We start from the raw sequence: 18,407 nt of genomic DNA, 5'->3' as shown, positions 1-18,407 counted from the left end.
GAGTACGCTGTGTACAGGGCATTTAGTTATTGGCCTTAGAGTTTCCAATCAAAAATGTTTTCCAAAGTTCAATATGACACCTTCTTTTTTCCCCCACTCTATTTAATGAGGTTATGTCATACAATACAGTTAGAGTCACTTGCACAATATGCATTCCATCCTGGGATCCCTCAGCGTCCTACTTGATACAGAATTTTTTTTTTTTTCTTTAAGCTTGTATACAGTAAAGTTCACTCTTTTTGCTATACAGTTCTTATAGTTCTGTGGGTTTTGACAAAAGCATAGAGTCATATATTCACCACTCTAGTGCTAGTTCTATCACCCTAAAAGTTCCCCTGTGTGCCCCCTTTTGTAGTCAACCATTTCATTAAATTTTGTCTTTGATTTTATTATTCCATCCTTCTACTTTCTTGGATTATTTTTTCTACCTTCCTAAATTAGCTGTTTAACTCATTACTAGTCATCTTTTCTTCTTTTCTAAAATACGTATTTAAGGTTAAATTTCCACTCAGTACTGCTTTTGCTACATATATGCATTTTGATAATGTATTTGATTCAAATTCACTCTAAGTAATTCTAACTTTCCATTATAATTTCTCCTTAGACACAGGGTTGTTTATAAGTATATTTTAGAATTTCTAGGAAAGTGATTTTTTTTTTTGGTTATATTCTTGAAAATTGATTTCTAACTTAATTTCTTTGTGTTCAGAGAATGTAATCTGTATGATACTGATTCTTCATAACTTGAGACTTCTTTATGTCCAGTTATGTGTTAAATATTGTAAATGTTTCATGTCATTTGAAAAAATATGTATATTCTGTAGCTTGGTAGGGCAAGCAGGAGTTTTGTGGTTCAAATGTTCTAGACTCTTACTGGTTTTTTGTCTGCTTGATCTGTGGGGTTATGACCAAGGTGAGTGGAAAGCTGCCACTGCAGTGGTGGTTTCTTCCTCTACTTCTGCAAATTTTTGCTTTGTATTTTGAGACTGTTTATTAGGTGTATTCAAGTTTAAAAATTATTAAATATTCTTGGCGAATGGAAATTATTATTATGATTTACTGACCCTTTTCATAATTAATAATGCATTTTACATTAAAGTTTATTTAGATGGTTATTAACGTAGCCTTCTTTTGGCATTTGTCTGATATATGTTTATTCTTACTTTTAGTCTTTCTGTATTCTTGTGTCTTATAAATAGCACACTAGATTCTGATTTAATTATCCAATATAACAATTTCTGTTTTTTAATTAGTTTAGTCCATTTACAATTATCATGTGTATTGATATAAGTAAATTCATTTCTACCATTTTATTTTGGGCTCTTTTTGGCTCATGTCTCTAAGCTTTTTGTTTCTTTCTTGCCTCCTTTTTGTTTCACCCAGTTTATTTTCTTTTTTGCTCCTCATTTACATTTTTCACCTTTTGAGACTTTACCATGTATGTGACTAAAATTTTAAATCTTATGCTAATCAGCAAATTTTCCCTTCCTTCTGAAAAGTGCAGAGACCTTAGAACATTTCCCTCCAGTCACCCCCTTCCTGGCTTACATGCTTATGTTATCTGGTATTTTAACTGTATCCTTATTTGTTTTCTAATCTTACACATTAGACATTATTTTTATTATTTTATACTCAATACTTGCTTCAATTTAGAAATTACTTTTTTCCTAAAGTATATTCTTCGGAATTCCATATAATGGAATACCTATAGATAACGAATTTTGGAATTTCTTTGTTTCATTCACATTTTTGAAAGACAATTTTGCTTGTTATACATTCTACGCTGACCGTTATTTTCTCTCAGAACTTGAAGACAGTACTCCATTTTCTTCTGACTTCCTGGGTTAAGAAGGCTTCATTGCCATTCTTTTGAGGGAGATTTGATTTAATAGTTTTAGGATTATTTTGTTCCTTTGTGTTTTGTGGGTTCACTGTTCAGTAATATGTGGATTTCTTTTTAAAGAATTCTGTTTGGGAATTTTGTGGCTTTCTGATCCATGTGCGCTGATATTGGGTAAGTTCAAATTTCTTTGAATTTACCTTGATTGGGATATGAAGATCCATGTTTGTCATCAGTTCTGGAATATTGTAATCTCTTTAAATATTGTCTCTCCTCCAATCTTGCTCTCTCTTAAACTCCAATTACCCATATATTAGGCATTTTATCTTCTATATCTCTTAATGTCTCTAATATATATTCTATCTACTTATTTTTCCAGCTGCAGTCTATATAATATTTTTAGTTCTGTCTTCTACTTCAGGACTCAGCAGACTTTTTCTGTAAAGGGCCAGATAGTAAACATAATAAATATCTTGGACTTTGTGGGCTATATGGTCTGTCACAACTACTTGACTCTTACTGTAGAGCAAAAGCAGCCAAATGGGCAGTATGTAAATGAATGAGTGTGGCCTGTGTTCTAATACAGTTTGATTCACAAAGACAGGTGGTGGACTATCATTTACTGGCCCTTGCTCTACTTCCACATTTCTCTCTTCAGCTATGACACCTGCTTTTTAACCTACTCACTGAATTGTTAATTTCAATTATTAATTTTTTTAGTTCTAGAAATTCTCTTAGGTTCTTTTTTAAATCCATTTGGTCATTTCTGAGTAGCTCTCATTCCTTTCTTGGCTTTTGTTTCCTTAGACCTTTTATAATTAGTTATTTTGTATTCTGATCATTGCAATAACTAAAATTTCTAGGTGTTTATATCCATTGTTTCTGCTGATGTTTTTGCCATGGTCAACCGTTTGCTTATTCTGCTAGCAGTTTTTGTAGTAAGCACGTATACTTGGACTAATCTGTGGAAATTCTACAAGGCCAGGGTTGAGAATGCTTGCTTCCCAAAAGGATTTGCACTTGCTTTTACTTGGTGATAGGAGGTGCTACTGGAGCTGTTTTAATTTCCATCTTGGAGATTCCTCGATTGCACAGGTGGTACCCAGTTTAATGAGGTCAGGCAAGTGGTGCATATTCTCAAGAAAGACTCTTTTCACTCAGTCTATAGATGTTGTACAAACAGACAGATTTCCTTGTTTGTTCTCCTTTGCAAGGATATTGATTTTCTAGCCCATCCTTTCACTGATAGTATAGCCCATTCAAGCATCCCATTTTCCGCAGGCATCTCAGGTTTAGCAGCCCATGCAGATTAGGTCTCTGAGCCTGTGGTGCATTCCCTTGAACAACACAGCTACAGAGCCTCCTTGGAATCGACATTTGCCCCTAAGGCAGCCCTGGTGTTCACATTCACCCCTACTTTGATTTCAGCTCCTAGTTCATTTTTATTTTCTTGCTCTTGGGAGAACTTTTTAACTTTCTTATAAGTACAACATAACATTTAACAGTGTATTTGCTATAATTTATTCAGTGTTTAGGAGTTTTGTAGTGAAGAGGGACTTTTGGAGTATCACATCCGTCTACTATAATAGGAGCAGAAATCACATGATAAAACTTGCATTTTGAGAAAAACATTTGGGCATCTCAAAGGAGAACCTCCTGGGACTCTCCCCCTAACCCCTCTGCTTCAAGTGGCCCCTGGTTAACTGCTGCTCATCCATTGCATCTCAGCTTTAATATTCCCAAACTGAATCCTTACCTGAAATTCAAACTACATCAGAGCTTTGTACTTCCGCCCTTCTTAAATGTAATGTACACTTACTGTCTTAATTTTTCTTTTTTATGCCTTTCCCTATTATAAATTCTATTAGGGAAGGAGTCATTTCTGTTGTGCTTATATTGAATCCCCAGGACCTGGCCAGTACTCGATAAATATTTGTTGAGTAAGTAAATGAATGACATTGGACCATATGTTTACAAATTTTATAGGTGACATGTTGGGGCACTTCATAAATAGATCTCACAATTACATGTTCTTCATGAATTAAATGCAGTGAGATTTATGGCCCGTGGAAAGACCCCACGTAACCAGCAAGATTGTGCCATTTTACAACATAGAAATTAATAAATTGAAACAATGAAATACCCTTTTTATATATAAAATTGAAAATGATTATAACAAATGATAAAGACCACAGCTGATGAGGTTAGAGGGAAATTAATAATTTCACACACTGTGGATCAGAGTATAAGCTGGTAAGTGCTTTCTTAAGAAGCAGTTTTGTGATATGTATCAAATGCCTGAAAATGTCATCTCATTTGTCTTAGGCTACCATAACAAAATACCATAGACTAGGTGGGTTAAACAACAGAAATTTATTTTCTAACAGTTCTGGAGACTAGAAGTCTGGGCGCCAGTGTGGTTAGGCTTTGAGGAGGACTCTTTTCCTAACTTGTAGATGACTCCCTTCTCTCTGTGTTCTTACAGAAGAGAGAGAAAAAGATCTCACTCTTCCTCTTCTAACAAAGCCACCAATCCTATCAGATTGGTGTCCTAGCCCTGTGACCCCATTCCACCTTAAGTACTTCCTAAAAGCTCTGTCTCCAAACACAGTAATATTGGGGGTTGGGACTTCAACATACGAACTTTTAGGGAAATACAGTTTGATCCATAGTACCATTTAACCTAACAATGTACTTTCAGGAATTTATCCCAAGGAAACAATCAGAGATGGGTTAAAACTATTTAGTGTAAGATTGGTTATCGCAGCAGTGTTTATGGTGGGAAAAAAATGGAAGAAGTCTAAATTTCTACTAATAGAATATTGGATTACTATATTATGGTGCTAAAGACTGTCATACAGAGTGAAGTTAGTCACAGAGTCACTCTATATGATGTTGTATAATATCGCTTATATGTGGAATCTAGAAAAGTGGTACAGATGAACTTATTTGCAAAGCAGAAATAGAGACACAGATGTAGAGAACAAACATATGGATACCAAGGGGGGAAGTGGGGGTGGGATGAACTGGGAGATTGGGATTGACATATATACACTACTATGTATAAAATAGTTAACTAATGAGAACCTACTGTATAGCACAAGGAACTCTACTCAGTGCTCTGTGGTGACCTAAATGGGAAGGAAATCCAAAAAAGAGGGGATATATGTATACGTATACATACTGTATACTGACTCACCTTGCTGTACAGCAGAAACTAACATAACATTCTAAAGCAGCTATATACTCCAATATAAATTTTTTAAAAAATACATGCTACATCCATATAATGAAATATCATTTTTCCATTAAAAAGCATATATTAGAATATTTAAATGATGTGAGAAAATGTTTATACTTCATTAAAAGAATCAAATTATACATTAGAATGTGCAATAAATGTATAGCTTTATAGAAAGAAGGCTGGATTATATTTACAAAATGGTATCACTAGTTATTTCTGATTGGGGCATTTAAGAAAACTTTTGTCTTTGTATTTTTCTGAATTCTCCTCCCAAATTATGATGTGTATATAGTTCTTTAATTTTTTAAAAAAGTTATTTTTAAAAATAATATTAGGTATTAGGCAGAGATGATACTTATATCAGAGAACACTTATCAACCTTAATTCTCTTTATTTTTAAAATCCTCTTGATATTTTATTTTTCTAGAATTTTGTGCAGTATTGATTTTAGTTGGTTCCAGGAGAGGACAGTTATGAGACACCTTGATACCTGTCCTTGACCTGTCTGTCCATCATTACTTCACCACAAAAACTAAGTCACAAGATCATGTATCTTCATAGTGTCAGATTCCTGCCTTTTTTTTTTTTCTGTAGAAGTATCTAAAACCTCCAAAGAAAATAGAATACAGTCGGAAATTCAAATATGGAAAGGATCAGGAGGGAGGAGGGTTTGGAAAAAGAGAATATGATTTTTAAATTTCATTTCCGAGATATTTTCTCCTAGAAAATCTGTTTCTTCTATTTCAATGAATGTATAGGGATATAATTAATTTCTTCTTCTGGATATTTGAAAATTTCAGGGGAAGTAAAAGGACACTGATTATATATTATATGACCATCCAAATGATACATCATTTTGCTTGAAACAATAGGAGGTGTTATAGATTTGAGAACAAAAATGAGAGATTATTGTTTTCTCCCTTACCTTCCACCATTTCTTATTTTCTTGTGTGCTGTATCTTCCTCTTTTTTTTTTTTTTTTTTTATTCTGTTCACAAATGGATATTGGTGGGAAATACACGAAGTGCAAAGTGACTTTTACCTGCTGTGCTGTAGGCAGAATTGACAATTCAGAGATACCACCCTCTAGGTGTCTCTCCCCTTCTCACTCTCTCTGGAGGAAGCTAAGATGTCATACATTCCTCATCAGAGAGGGCAGGTGAAAAGAAGCCTATAAGAAATTCAAAAGCACCATGAACTTTGTCATTTGCCCACTCATTGCTTGCAAAATATCTTTTACCACAAACCACCAAACTGCCAGGACAGGCAAACCTACCTGAGGAGTTCGGGGAGGGAGGGAGTGTGAGGCGGGAAGGTAAAGGAAATCTCATCAATTTACAGGACTTTTCTATATGTTAACTCCTGGTGTATTTATTCAACCCACAAACTTCCCAAGCACTCTGTTCCAGGCGGTATGTCCACTCCTAGAGATTATAAAGCGAAGGGCACATTTATCCTTCGGGTATCTAGCAGCTGTCCCACTGATAAAAGTGATTAAGAAAATAACCATAGAAGATGTTCTAGTTTTCATTGAGTAATAGAACAAATGCTCATCAGCGCTAAATAGAGCTTTTTAAGTGGGAATTGTAGGGAGATACCGTGACTAAATAACTCTCGGATGTGCTTTTAAAACAAACCCATTTCTTTACTGTCAGCCTTCTCAGACCTCACTGTTGCACTAAGAACATCCAACAAGGTCTCATGATCCGTGGTGTTCAAAAAAAAAAAAAAATACGTGGGGTGTTTCACCCTTTTTTGTTGGAGTTTGTCAAATACCCAACTCTGCAACCCAGTTGTGTACTCTTCTCCTCAGATCTTTCTTGAAATACAGTGGAATCATCATTTCCCTTCATGGAAACTATTCTCTGAACTACCCCAAAAGCCATCAGAGATCACAGGAAATGGATGGGTAATACTGTGCATCCCTCTTGTTCCGGAGTTGTCTTTTCAGAGCATCTCCCTCACTTTAGAGCTTATGTTGTACTCATTACAGAAGGAACTGGTAATCATGTCAAGATGTCACCTATACAGAAAGGATTCTGTTTGCTTTAAAATGCCTAATATGCCAGATTGATGAATAGCACAAACTATAAAATCCCTTAGTTCATGGAGGAATTGAGTAAAATTAATTTGTACAGGCCTTAATATGTATAGGAACTATTTTTTGGAGGAATCCGCCTTTCAAAAAAGGTGTTCTCTGTGTGCGTGATTGTGCACATGTGCACACATGTGATGGTTTCTGTGAAAACAGAATATGACCCATAGGCAGATGTAAGATCAGTCTATCAAGTATGAATCAGTGGCAGAAAGTTGTGTTGTATGATCCTGTTTTTTAAGAATCTTTCAAGTATAATTAACATAGACACAACTGCATGTGGTGTTCAATTGCTTATTATGTAATACCGGAAGGAAGTTCTGTGTCATAGCTCGTTTGACGGTATCTGTAATTAAAAGAAGTGTACCTGCTTTATAACTTGTTCATATCTTAAACTTATTTCACAGAACACTATTTTTATTAAAATCATGTAACTTCTATAACTACAGGCCTCAGGAAAAAATGAAAATGTTAACTCTTGGTACATGAACATACACTTCCTTCCCATTGGAACCACTTTAATGTAATAATATAATAATATAGGCATAGAGTTAAACCCCAGTTAACATTCAAATCAGAAAGCTGGTCTTCTTTGTTAGAATTTTAAATAACCACATTTTAACATCATCTTTTTATCAATGTCAAAGAGGCATTATTATTTTTGCTTTTATTATCTCAGGAAAACAATTCTATTCTTGAGATTTAAACCAATTCATTTCATTAATAATTAAAATGGCAGGTAAACACTAAAAATTTTCTGCTAAGTGTAAATACATGCTAATATTTTGTTAGAGAGCTTTTTACCCAGAATTCTTAACTGTAATTCCTGTTCTAGCTTGCTTTTCAAAAAATTTTCTGTTTTACCTACCGTTATATAATAAAAATATTCCAAACAATTCATGCCATATTAATACTAATAATAATATTATGTGATATTACTAATTCATGAATCCTTATAATCGTATATAACTGATACTTTTTATTCTATATAACACTAATTCATTTCTTTAGCATTTATATATTGAATATTAACTCTATGCCAGCTACTGTTCTATGCACTAGGAGTACAGCACAAAGAGACAGACAATAAACAAATAAATATATCACATGTTGGACGATGGCAATATATACAACGGCAAGTAATTAAGAGGCCTGTGGAAATGGGAGATTACACTCTTACACCAGGTGGTTAGAGATAACCTCGCTAATCCTGAGTCATGTCGGTAGAGATAAGGAAGTGAGTGAGCAACCCATGTGTGTGCATAGGGAAAGACTCCTGGGCAGTGGAAGCTGCACATGCAAAGGCCCTGAGGCAGAGCATGCTTCCTATGTTTGAAGACTAGCTAGGAGACCAGCATGGCTAGAGTGGAGGACTTGCCATGACGAGGCAGAGGAAATCAGAGTGGGCTTTGGCTTTTACAATGAGTGTTACCACTACAGGGATATGACTCACACTTGAAAATGGCTCACAATAGCGTGTAGCCAACACCCTGACAAAGAAAAGACTGGAGGAGAGAGAGACCAAAGAGGCTACAGCCGTACTCGGGGAAGAGCTGATGATGACCGGAACCAGGGGAGCAGCAGAAGTGGTCAAGGGTGGTCAAGTTCTGAATAGGTTTTGAACGTATAGCTGACAAATTAATTTATAAACTGAGCTTATAAAACTATTATACTTTGAATCTCTATTACCCTGAGTCTACTAGGCAAATGTGCATCAAATGTAACTGGTTGAAATATCTCTCAAGGATTCTGCAGGTACCTATGTCGTAATGCACGAAAGAGCAAATTTTAGGATTTCCTTTGTTAAGGTCTTTTTTAACTGAATCACTGATTCAGTGGTAGGTATTTTAAACTGTATTGGTATTTAAGCTCTCTGCCTTATACAAGTAACATAGACAATGTGTGATGTGAGGAAGTGTATTTAAAATCATTCCACCATTGTTGCTTCTCAAATATAGCTTCCATTTTTTTATTAGGGATTTTTCGTATTGTTCTTGATTTTCTGTTAAAACACAGAGGAAAGACAATAAGGCATGGGCACTGAGAGCCTCTGATTTGGAATGCGAGAGACCTAGATTCAAGTCCAGGCTTCTGTCCTTAGAAGCTGTGTGACCTTGGGGAAGTCACCTAACCTCCCTGAGGGTCAACAGCCTCCTCTCTTGGGGACTAGAGAAAAGATTGCTGTGGGCATCCTATGTTGTTATACATATAAAACAGAACAGTACGAGGCACATTGATAATTGCTGTGTTTGTTTTAATAGCAACCATGACAAGAAGATATTGATGACACGGAAGTATTTGCATTTACTAGGTAGAATAATTTTAGAAGGAGCTGTTACTTTTAGGCTTGACTGCAGCAAAGTTGCCATTTAGCCTCAATAATTTAGATATAGAAGGCCACTTCATATACCTAATATAGTCTGGTATACACATTAAAATAAGGATATGTGAATAAGGGCAAGTCCAAAATATAAAATGTATTTAACCTGTCAGATGTATACGTAATTTAGTAATAAGCTCAGTGAAGTGACAGCCCTTCACTATGTATAAGTCTTTATCTCAGTGAAAGTGACATGAGTGACATTCCCCCCGACTGACTTTTCTCGCTCTTCATCGACTGAACCCCTGGCCTCATTCAGTCAGGTAGGCAATGTGCCCCAGCGAAGTTTCATATGACCCACCAATGTACTCTGTCACTGTGGATTACAATCTCCTTTGACAGTTGAAACAAACAGTAAAATTCACTCAAATATAATTGTGTGGCATCTGTCAGAGTGCAAGGCCAAAGGACCATGTCAGTCTTCAGAACAATAAAGAGAAGTTCTTTGCTCTTTTTCATCAAGTTTGCATAGGTGTATTTAGTGAATTGACCACTTGCAACTTTGTGGTATGGGATGTCTTGCTGTCTATGCAATAGCATAATGTAGTTATAGTTTTTGTCTGCCCAAATTCCCAAATTAATGATTTATATAGAACTATCCAATTGACCTTTTGTGATCATTGGCAATAGTTATGCTTAGGTTACAGTCTGGGTTTTGTGCTATTATTTGCTTGGTAGGAATTGACTCTGAAGTAATACGTGAAAAAAAATCCATTGTTAAATTATTCTGAAACATTGGGGTTAGCTCATAGTTCATTGCTCTAGAATTTAAAATCAGACTTTCTTTTTTCCTTCGTAAACATTTTGAAAGACCAAATATTTTGCCCTTAGTTTTTCTGCAGTTAACATTCAAACTGCATTTTGATGGATCAGAATGAAATGTAATTGTAAGTAATATTTTCAAAGCATAAATTCAAGCAGGATGCAAGTTTCTGAAATAACAAATTATTTACTCTGTTTTAGAAAAAAATTCTCAGATTTAAATGATGCTTTTTTTTTTCTGGGAAAAATGATGCTTTGATATGAATAAAAGGTCTTTAAGCCAGTATGATTCAGGTATAACTTTAGAATTAATTGCTTTTATCCTAACTGACTAGTTTACAAGCATCAAAAATGCATACACACACACGTATAGATGTCTAGGTAAAAAACAGTGGGAACAGCAAATAAAAATCTTGTTGGGAAAATTATTTTAAATACCCATTTTTTTCATAATCCTCACTTGTACCTATTTTATACATAAACATTAAAAATTAGTAAGTTCAAATGATAAATCTTTGGAAATTAAAACAATCTTTAGAAAAATAAGTTAATTTGAGAAGATATGATTGCTGTTAAGAAATGCAAAAGATTCATTTTGTTGAAATATATAAATATTTAAAGTGAATGTGAAATTAATGTATCTTTTTCTCTGTTTTGACAGTGAAATTCAAACATTCAAAATTTGAGATGACTGCTATACTACCAGATACTTAAATGGATATAGAATAAATTCTGAATCCCTATTAGATATATTTTATGTTTTCAATCCTAATCTTAGTAAAAGAAGACTTCTGTTCAGTCTTTGTTGCTACTTTTTTTTTTTTTTTTTTTTTTGGCTGTGTTGGGTCTTCGTTGCTGCACATGGACTTTCTCTAGTTGTGGCGAGCAGAGGCTCCTCTTTGTCGCGGTGCGCGGGCTTCTCGTTGCGGTGGCTTCTCTTGTTGCGGAGCAGGGGCTCTAGGCACACAGGCTTCAGTAACTGCAGCACACGGGCTCAGTAGTTGCGACTCGTGGGCCCTAGAGCACGTGGGCTTCAGTAGTTGCGGCTTGCAGGCTCTTGAGCGCAGGCTCAGTAGTTGTGGTGCACAGGCTTAGTTGCTCTGTGGCATGTGGGATCATCCCGGACCAGGGATCAAACCCGTGTCCCCTGCATTGGCAGGCGGATTCTTAACCACTTCACCACCAGGGAAGTCCCTGTTGCTACTTTTAAAGGTACTACTTTATTTATAAAGTTGATACTTTATTTCATAGGCATATTAGGTTAAGCACAAAAATCTTGAAACATAGATGGTCTTTCTTCTCTGTATGTTTTTATTCAAGTATTCATGTTTCATTTATATTTAAACAAAAAAATAGAGCAGTAAACCACTGCATGAATCCAAAATGTCTGTTCCTTACAACCATTAAAATTAAATCTCCAGTTTCACATTAGCTTAATTTTTATTTGGAAGAGAAGGAGTTAAGACATTTTAGCTTACATTCAGTATATTTTTTATAATAATTCCATTCAAGATATTTAATTGGTCAAATGTTTGGTATCACTATAAAACACTTTTCACTGCCATTCTCAAGGACTAGTCATTGTTTTCTGTAGATCTGAAAAATGTTTATTGTAATCCTTTACCTTGAAGGCTGTCTAAAAGAGAATAATTCTGTTCCATTCATTCCAGGTCGAAATATGAAGCAAATGGCTATAAATATCTCCAATAAATTTCCACTGTAGACACAAGTAGTATGTATACTGTGAAACAATATGCATTTTCCTTAATTATTTGGATTTTTCAGGGAAATAGAAAGATATAAAATTTATAAAAGTAAATGTTCAAAGGACTTCCCTGTTGGTCCAGTGGGTAAGACTCCACGCTCCCAGTGCAGGGCGCCCGGGTTCGATCCCCAGTTGGGGAACTAGATCCCGCGTGCATGCCTCAACTAAAGATCCTGCACACCACAACAAAGATCCCGTGTGCCGCAAATAAGACCCAGTGCAGCCAAAATAAATAATAAATAAATAAATACTTTAAAAAAAAAGGTAAATGTTCTATCACAATAAATTACTGACTCTCCTTTGTTTTTTCCAGGCCTGATGGAATCGGAACTATTTCAATGGAAGAAAAAGAGAAGTTTGAGGAGATAAAGGAAAGACTGTCTTCCCTTTTAGAGAATCAGATAAGCCATTTCAGGTATATACTCCATTAGTACAAGTGTGTGTTTCTTTAATTCACTCAACCCTCTAATCCCCTACAAATGTTTATTATGTCTTTCTGCTACTGCGCAAGCACCATCGGTAGCTTCTCCTCCGTTGCCTGCAAGGTATGATCCACGTTCCTAGGTCTGTGTTCTGCTTCTCAGCCTGCCTTCAGTTTGCACTACTCATTCAGCAGGCCCCGCCCCCTGCAGTATCCTTTCCACTGGCCCTCTTGCTAGCCCTGTGCAGTTCTCAGCCTTGCATAGCCTCTTCCCCCAGCTCTGGGGGCTTTTCCTCCCTCTCACTGCATAGCCAGGCAAGGAGACTCTCAAGCCCCACCTTCACAGGGGAGACTTTTTCATTTATTCCAGCAGAGAGTAGAAAAGCTGAAGTCTTTTTAGCATTCATCATCTGTACTATGCCCTAGTCACCTATCATATAGTCCTTGGTTATCCTTTTATTTACATTCTGTGAGAACAAGGACCACAGTGCCTCTAGCACAGTTTCTTTGCCAAAAAAATTAAGTATTGATACTAAGAAGCATTTGCAGGGTGAAGGATAAATATCTTGATAATATTGTTTTCCCTTGATTATAGTTAGCTTAATAGAACCTAATGGTTAAAAACAGAAATATACCTTTTTCTATCAGTCTCATCATTAGATCCCATAAAATGTTGCCGTGTCAGCGTATTGCATCTTATAGCATATCTGTCATGTTGCAGGTATGTCATTTCATGTGAACTTACTGAAAAATAAATTCAGTTAATATTCCCCCTCAACAGTTTGAAAACACTGTTGTTTAACCATGTGAATAGAGTTTGGCTGCTCTGGGCCTCAGTTTCCTTATTTGTAATGTGAAAAGCTTAGACTCTGATTTTAAAATGATACTGAAGGAAAAAATTATCATAGGATATACTATCCATCTGTTTCTCTGCATTGATGTTTTCATCTGGGGCTGGTACCACCACCTGAAGGTAAGTGAATGAGGGAGGATTTTCTTTGTCATGATGACTGGGCATAGGGGCAGTCATTTAGTGCTGGATTTAGAAATGCTATGCATGGAACAGTCTCACATTGGAGAACTGTTCTTCCCCAAAGGCCAATAAATTCATACTAGGAAACACATTTGCAGAGGATGTTTCTGCATTTGCTGTTAAGAGTATTGTCTTTTAGGTTGTGTAGAGACCCTTATATTTATTGTGTCTGTCATTTAATGAAAATCAATATATAATTTTCCTGTTTTTGACATTATTGAGACAGAGCTGATCATTCAGTTGACTATATACATCAGTAACTATAAGTCTCTATGGTTATTTGTAGTAGTGCTTTCATGTGCAAGTAACAAATCCTACCTCAAACTGGTTTAAACAAATAAATGGATATGTTCACTTACATGCAGGTCTCAGATAGGCTGGACTTTAAGACAGGCTGAATTTAGTAGCCGTAGCTCCATTTCTTTGTAATTCTCACATGGCTATTGTCCTTCATGGGATGGCTTTATCCCCAGATGGGTAACAAGACCACAGAATTCCTTGGCCTCACATCCATACATGCCGGAGTTGAAAGGGAAGGTAGTAGAGGCTGTCTCTTTCTGTGATTCTCTCTTAAGATGAAAAGTTTCCTTAGAAGATCCTAGCAAACCAGCCCTCATATCTCATTTGCCCTAGATAGGTCATTGGCCCAGTCCTGAACCAAACCCAGGGGCCAGAGGAAGCCCACGTACTAGATCCTCAGTCACTGACAAGCCATGGGACCACCATGATCGAGTTAGCTTGGTGAGAGCCAGCCCACCAGTGGGTCCTGTCCCCCACAGTGCTCACAACTACACAGTCGAGGCAGGGAATGACAGTTGTCCACGTCATTTATTGTATTAGTATTCTCTCTCTTACAGTTTTGTTTCTCTGTTTCTCTTAATAATGTCTGTAAAGATGTACGCTAGAGTTCTTTTTCGTTTTTATTTCTTTGAGGTACTATAAAGAACTAAACTAAACTGGTCTAGACATTTTAGGCTGACTTTTATATTCCCTTTTGATATTTGTAGAGTTTGTATAAATTTTACCAGTTTTATTTTTCCTGAGTCCATAGAAAAATGGATAAGAGGAAATAGGATCAAAATAAAACAGAGGAGGGGCTTCCCCGGTGGCACAGTGGTTAAGAATCCGCCTGCCAATGCAGGGGACGCGGGTTCCAGCCCTGGTCCGGGAAGATCCCACATGCCGCGGAGCAACTAAGCCCGTGCGCCACAACTACGGAGCCTGTGCTCTAGAGCTGCGAGCCACAACTACTGAGCCACGTACTGCAACTACTGAAGCCCCCGGCACCTAGAGCCGGTGCTCCGCAACAAGAGAAGCTACCGCAATGAGAAACCCGCGCACCACAAGGAAGAGTAGCCCCCACTCGCCGCAAATAGAGAAAAGCCCGCGCACAGCAACAAAGACCCAACGTAGCCAAAAATAAAATAAATTTTTAAAAAAACAAAAAAAACAGGAAATTTTAGGTATCCATATAAGCAAATTTAGAAAAATGTTTAAGTTGTCCATGAAGGTCTTCCTAAGGATTCTACCAAATGATCTTCCTTAGCCACTTACATTAAAATTTAGAAAGAACGTAAATTACTTATCAACTCACACTAAAGAAGTAACCAGAGTACTAGTAATAACTCTTGTATGGAAATTTATTTATTCAGGCCCAACTGTATTTCAGAAATGGATTTCAAAGATACAGGTAAAATAATAAGGCAAACTAAAACATAAATGAGGAACTTCTGGTGAAAGACAGCAGATTAAATGCACGTCTGGTTCAGTTTCCTCACAGAACCTACCCAAAACAACAGAACAGTATTTTTCAGAAGACATAAACCCACAAGGACAGCAAGAGTAAGAGGGGAAGAAATGGAAAAAATAAGTTAAAAATGTGGAAGTCAGATGGATGGATGGAATCTAATTTAGCCACCCAGGAAAAACTGGATCATAAACGGGCAATGGGGAGTACAGAGAAGCAATCTGATTTATGTCATACAATCTCGAAAACGTTTGGAATTGCCAGTTGTAAGCCCTCCTGGAAATTAAGAGTAAAGGATGATTTGTTGTAAATCTGCTTAAGACACACTTAGATCCCCAGATCTCCTTTCCACCTCATCAGCCAGCCCGCTGCCCCTCCCCTTCCCTGGAAGAGCACTGCTGGTTTATTCCCTGGAGAGGGTAAAATTAGAGGGTACCTGGGCTGAGGTAGAGGAGGGGAGGAAGCATCAGGCACAGTTGGAGTTCGGGATTACATAGAAACATGGGGATTAGATAAATGGTTATTCTGAAATCTGAGAATCACAGCCTTCTCCTTCCAACTCACACACTTGACACCCAAAATGCTGGCAGGCAGGCAGGCAGGCAGGCAGGCAGGCTTACACTTTCCATACATATTGTAAGTACCTTCCCCCGGGACTCTGACTAGCCCAAGAGAAAAGATCTAAAGCTGTGGAAAAGAAAGACTCCCACCGAAACAGCCCAGCTCGATTGCCTTTCAGCAAAGACCACAGTCTACACGTACCCACCTAGGTGCATATAGCTTCCATTCAATTTTTTAATAACGCAATTTTGAAAATGATCTGACAGCCAAGGTAAGGCATCAGATATTTGAGGAAAGTATTTACTGTGGGAGACAGAGCCCAAACAAGTAATACAAAAAAGCAACTTGGGGAAAAAAGAAAGATTATGTGGGAAGAAGGAAATGGTGGAGGGGGTGGTGGGAATCTGTTATTAATATGCTTGGAGATTTGAGAAAATAGAGCGTCCATAAAACAAAAACAAGATGTTGCTTAAAAAAAGAAAAAGAAAAAATCTTAGGGAAAAAAAATAAGAACTCGTAGAAATTGATGCAAATGACACAAATACGTACACACTATTGAGAGATTAAGTTAATGAAATCTTCCAGAAAGTTCAGGGTGGAGGGTGGGAGGGATAGGAAAATAGGAGTTCAGTTGGCCTTTCTTATCCTTGGGTTTCACATCCCTGGCCAGATCGATTTGGATTGGTTGAATCTGCAGATATACAGGGCCAACTGTACTACCCCATTTTATATAAGGGACTTGAGTATCGGTGGATTTTAGGATCCATGGGGGTCCTGGAACCAATTCCCCACAGATACTAAGGGGCAACTGTACAAAGATAGGAAAAATGAAGGATCTGCTTAGGAGTTTCATCATCGTAAATAATAGGAATTCCAGAAATAGTTAAGGTTGAAGATAGGAAATTATCAATAAAGTTATTCAAAACAATTTTCCAGAATTAAAAGACATAAGTGTTCAGATTAAGAGAGCCAATTGAGTACCAAGCACAATGGATTAAAATAGATACTCATTAGAGTGCATTTTTATGAATTTTCACAATCTTGGAGATAAAAGGGAGGATGCTGAAATACAAAGAATCAAGAATCAGAATGGCTTCTCAACACTGATGTATCCTACAGTAATTTACTGAGTGCCTACTATGTGTCGGGCAGTGAACAAAATTTTTAAAAAGATCCTTTTCTTCTGCAGCTTTCATTTTGACGTGAGGAACAGTACTGATATCCAGAAAACAATGCATCAGTGACTTCACAATTTTGAGGAAAGATTATTTCCAACCTAGAATTCTACACTAGTAAACGTATCCATTAAGGGTAATGGTAGAATAATGATATTTTCAGGCATACTGGACATCAAAAGATGTGCTTCCCATATTCTCTTTCTGGGGAGTGCAATTTACCAAGACAAAGGAGAAAACAAAGAGGGAGAGTTAAGATCCCTGCAACAGGAAATCAACATGAGAGAGGAGGGAATCTTCATAGTGGTAGCTAATAGAGACCCCAAAGTGGCAATTGAGCCTAGAGAGGAAATAGTTCTGACCAGAGCAGGTCAGAAAATTCTTCAAGTAGATCAAATTGACAAAACACTGAGATATTTTAACATACTGAGAGAAGTTTTACCCACTTGGAATAGAGTTTGGATTGTATTAGTTGTGTTAGAGCTTGAAATTGTATTAGATTAAGTACATAATAAAAAGAAAAAATTAAAAACAAATATAGCAAAGTATTATAAACAAAATAGTGACACTAGAAAGTAATCATATTAGATACATTTCAGTTATCTAGGACGTTTATGTAATTAATGTAGATACTGAGTTTCGGTCTAACCCACAAAAGTGATGTAACTGCATTAAGGGTAGGAGGAACAGAAATTATGTCTAGGGTGGTGGAAAGTGGTCTTAAAAAAAAAAAGCAACTTATGTCCAAGATGGAGTAATGGGATGATATTTACCCTCCCACCTGAAACAATTTTTTAAAGACAAAGTATGTGGGAAAAAAAATGCTTTTCAAGATATTAAACATAAGACAATAACAGTAATTCCTGAGAGATGGAAAACAATGGATAAGCCCTTTAATTGCCCCAGCTTACAGACAGCACAGTGTTTCTAGATCATGGTCCAGGGAGGAGGAATCTGGGTGGATCCCCGTGGACACCCTGACTTGAGGAGACAGAGCTGAGAGTCCATGGAGGGTAAGGCAGCCAGAGTTTTCAACTCAAAGTTCTAAAGGAGAGAGCAAAGAGACCTACAAGTAATATTTGCTGAGGGTCCTCCTGGAGTCTTCAGCTAAGTATTGATCTGTGCATGGATGTGAGGAAACTATTCAAAGCTGGGCAAAGAACTATGTGAAAGGATTACAGGGGTTTTTTTACACAGGACTAAGAGTAATTCCAGTTTTCAATATCTAGAGTGGAAACCTAATTCATGAGCATCAGGTAGAATACAGAAGGTTTTGCCTCAGTAGTGGAAAAAAATTAGCCCTAGAATAAACACTGTCATAGTCTCTCCTAATGAGGCTTAAAACCAAGATTCATATGAATCAAACTATTTTCAAGTAATTTAA

General features: G+C 36.7%; 1 protein-coding gene across 6 annotated transcripts in view; it reads left to right on the top strand.

The window, feature by feature from the left end:
- CADPS2 (calcium dependent secretion activator 2) overlaps positions 1-18,407 on the top strand; it is a 552,288-nt gene that overhangs the window by 400,899 nt on the left and 132,982 nt on the right. For all 6 annotated transcript variants that reach the window (XM_068549383.1, XM_068549382.1, XM_068549381.1 and 3 more), the window contains exon 14: positions 12,400-12,501. In XM_068549383.1, coding sequence (XP_068405484.1) covers positions 12,400-12,501 — 102 coding nt within the window. The remainder of the gene's footprint in view (positions 1-12,399; positions 12,502-18,407) is intronic.

This window comes from Eschrichtius robustus, chromosome 8 (genome assembly GCF_028021215.1).
Source record: "Eschrichtius robustus isolate mEscRob2 chromosome 8, mEscRob2.pri, whole genome shotgun sequence".
Lineage (NCBI taxonomy): Eukaryota > Metazoa > Chordata > Mammalia > Artiodactyla > Eschrichtiidae > Eschrichtius > Eschrichtius robustus.
Note: the sequence above shows the minus strand (reverse complement) of the source record. Positions and strands in the feature narration are given on the sequence as shown.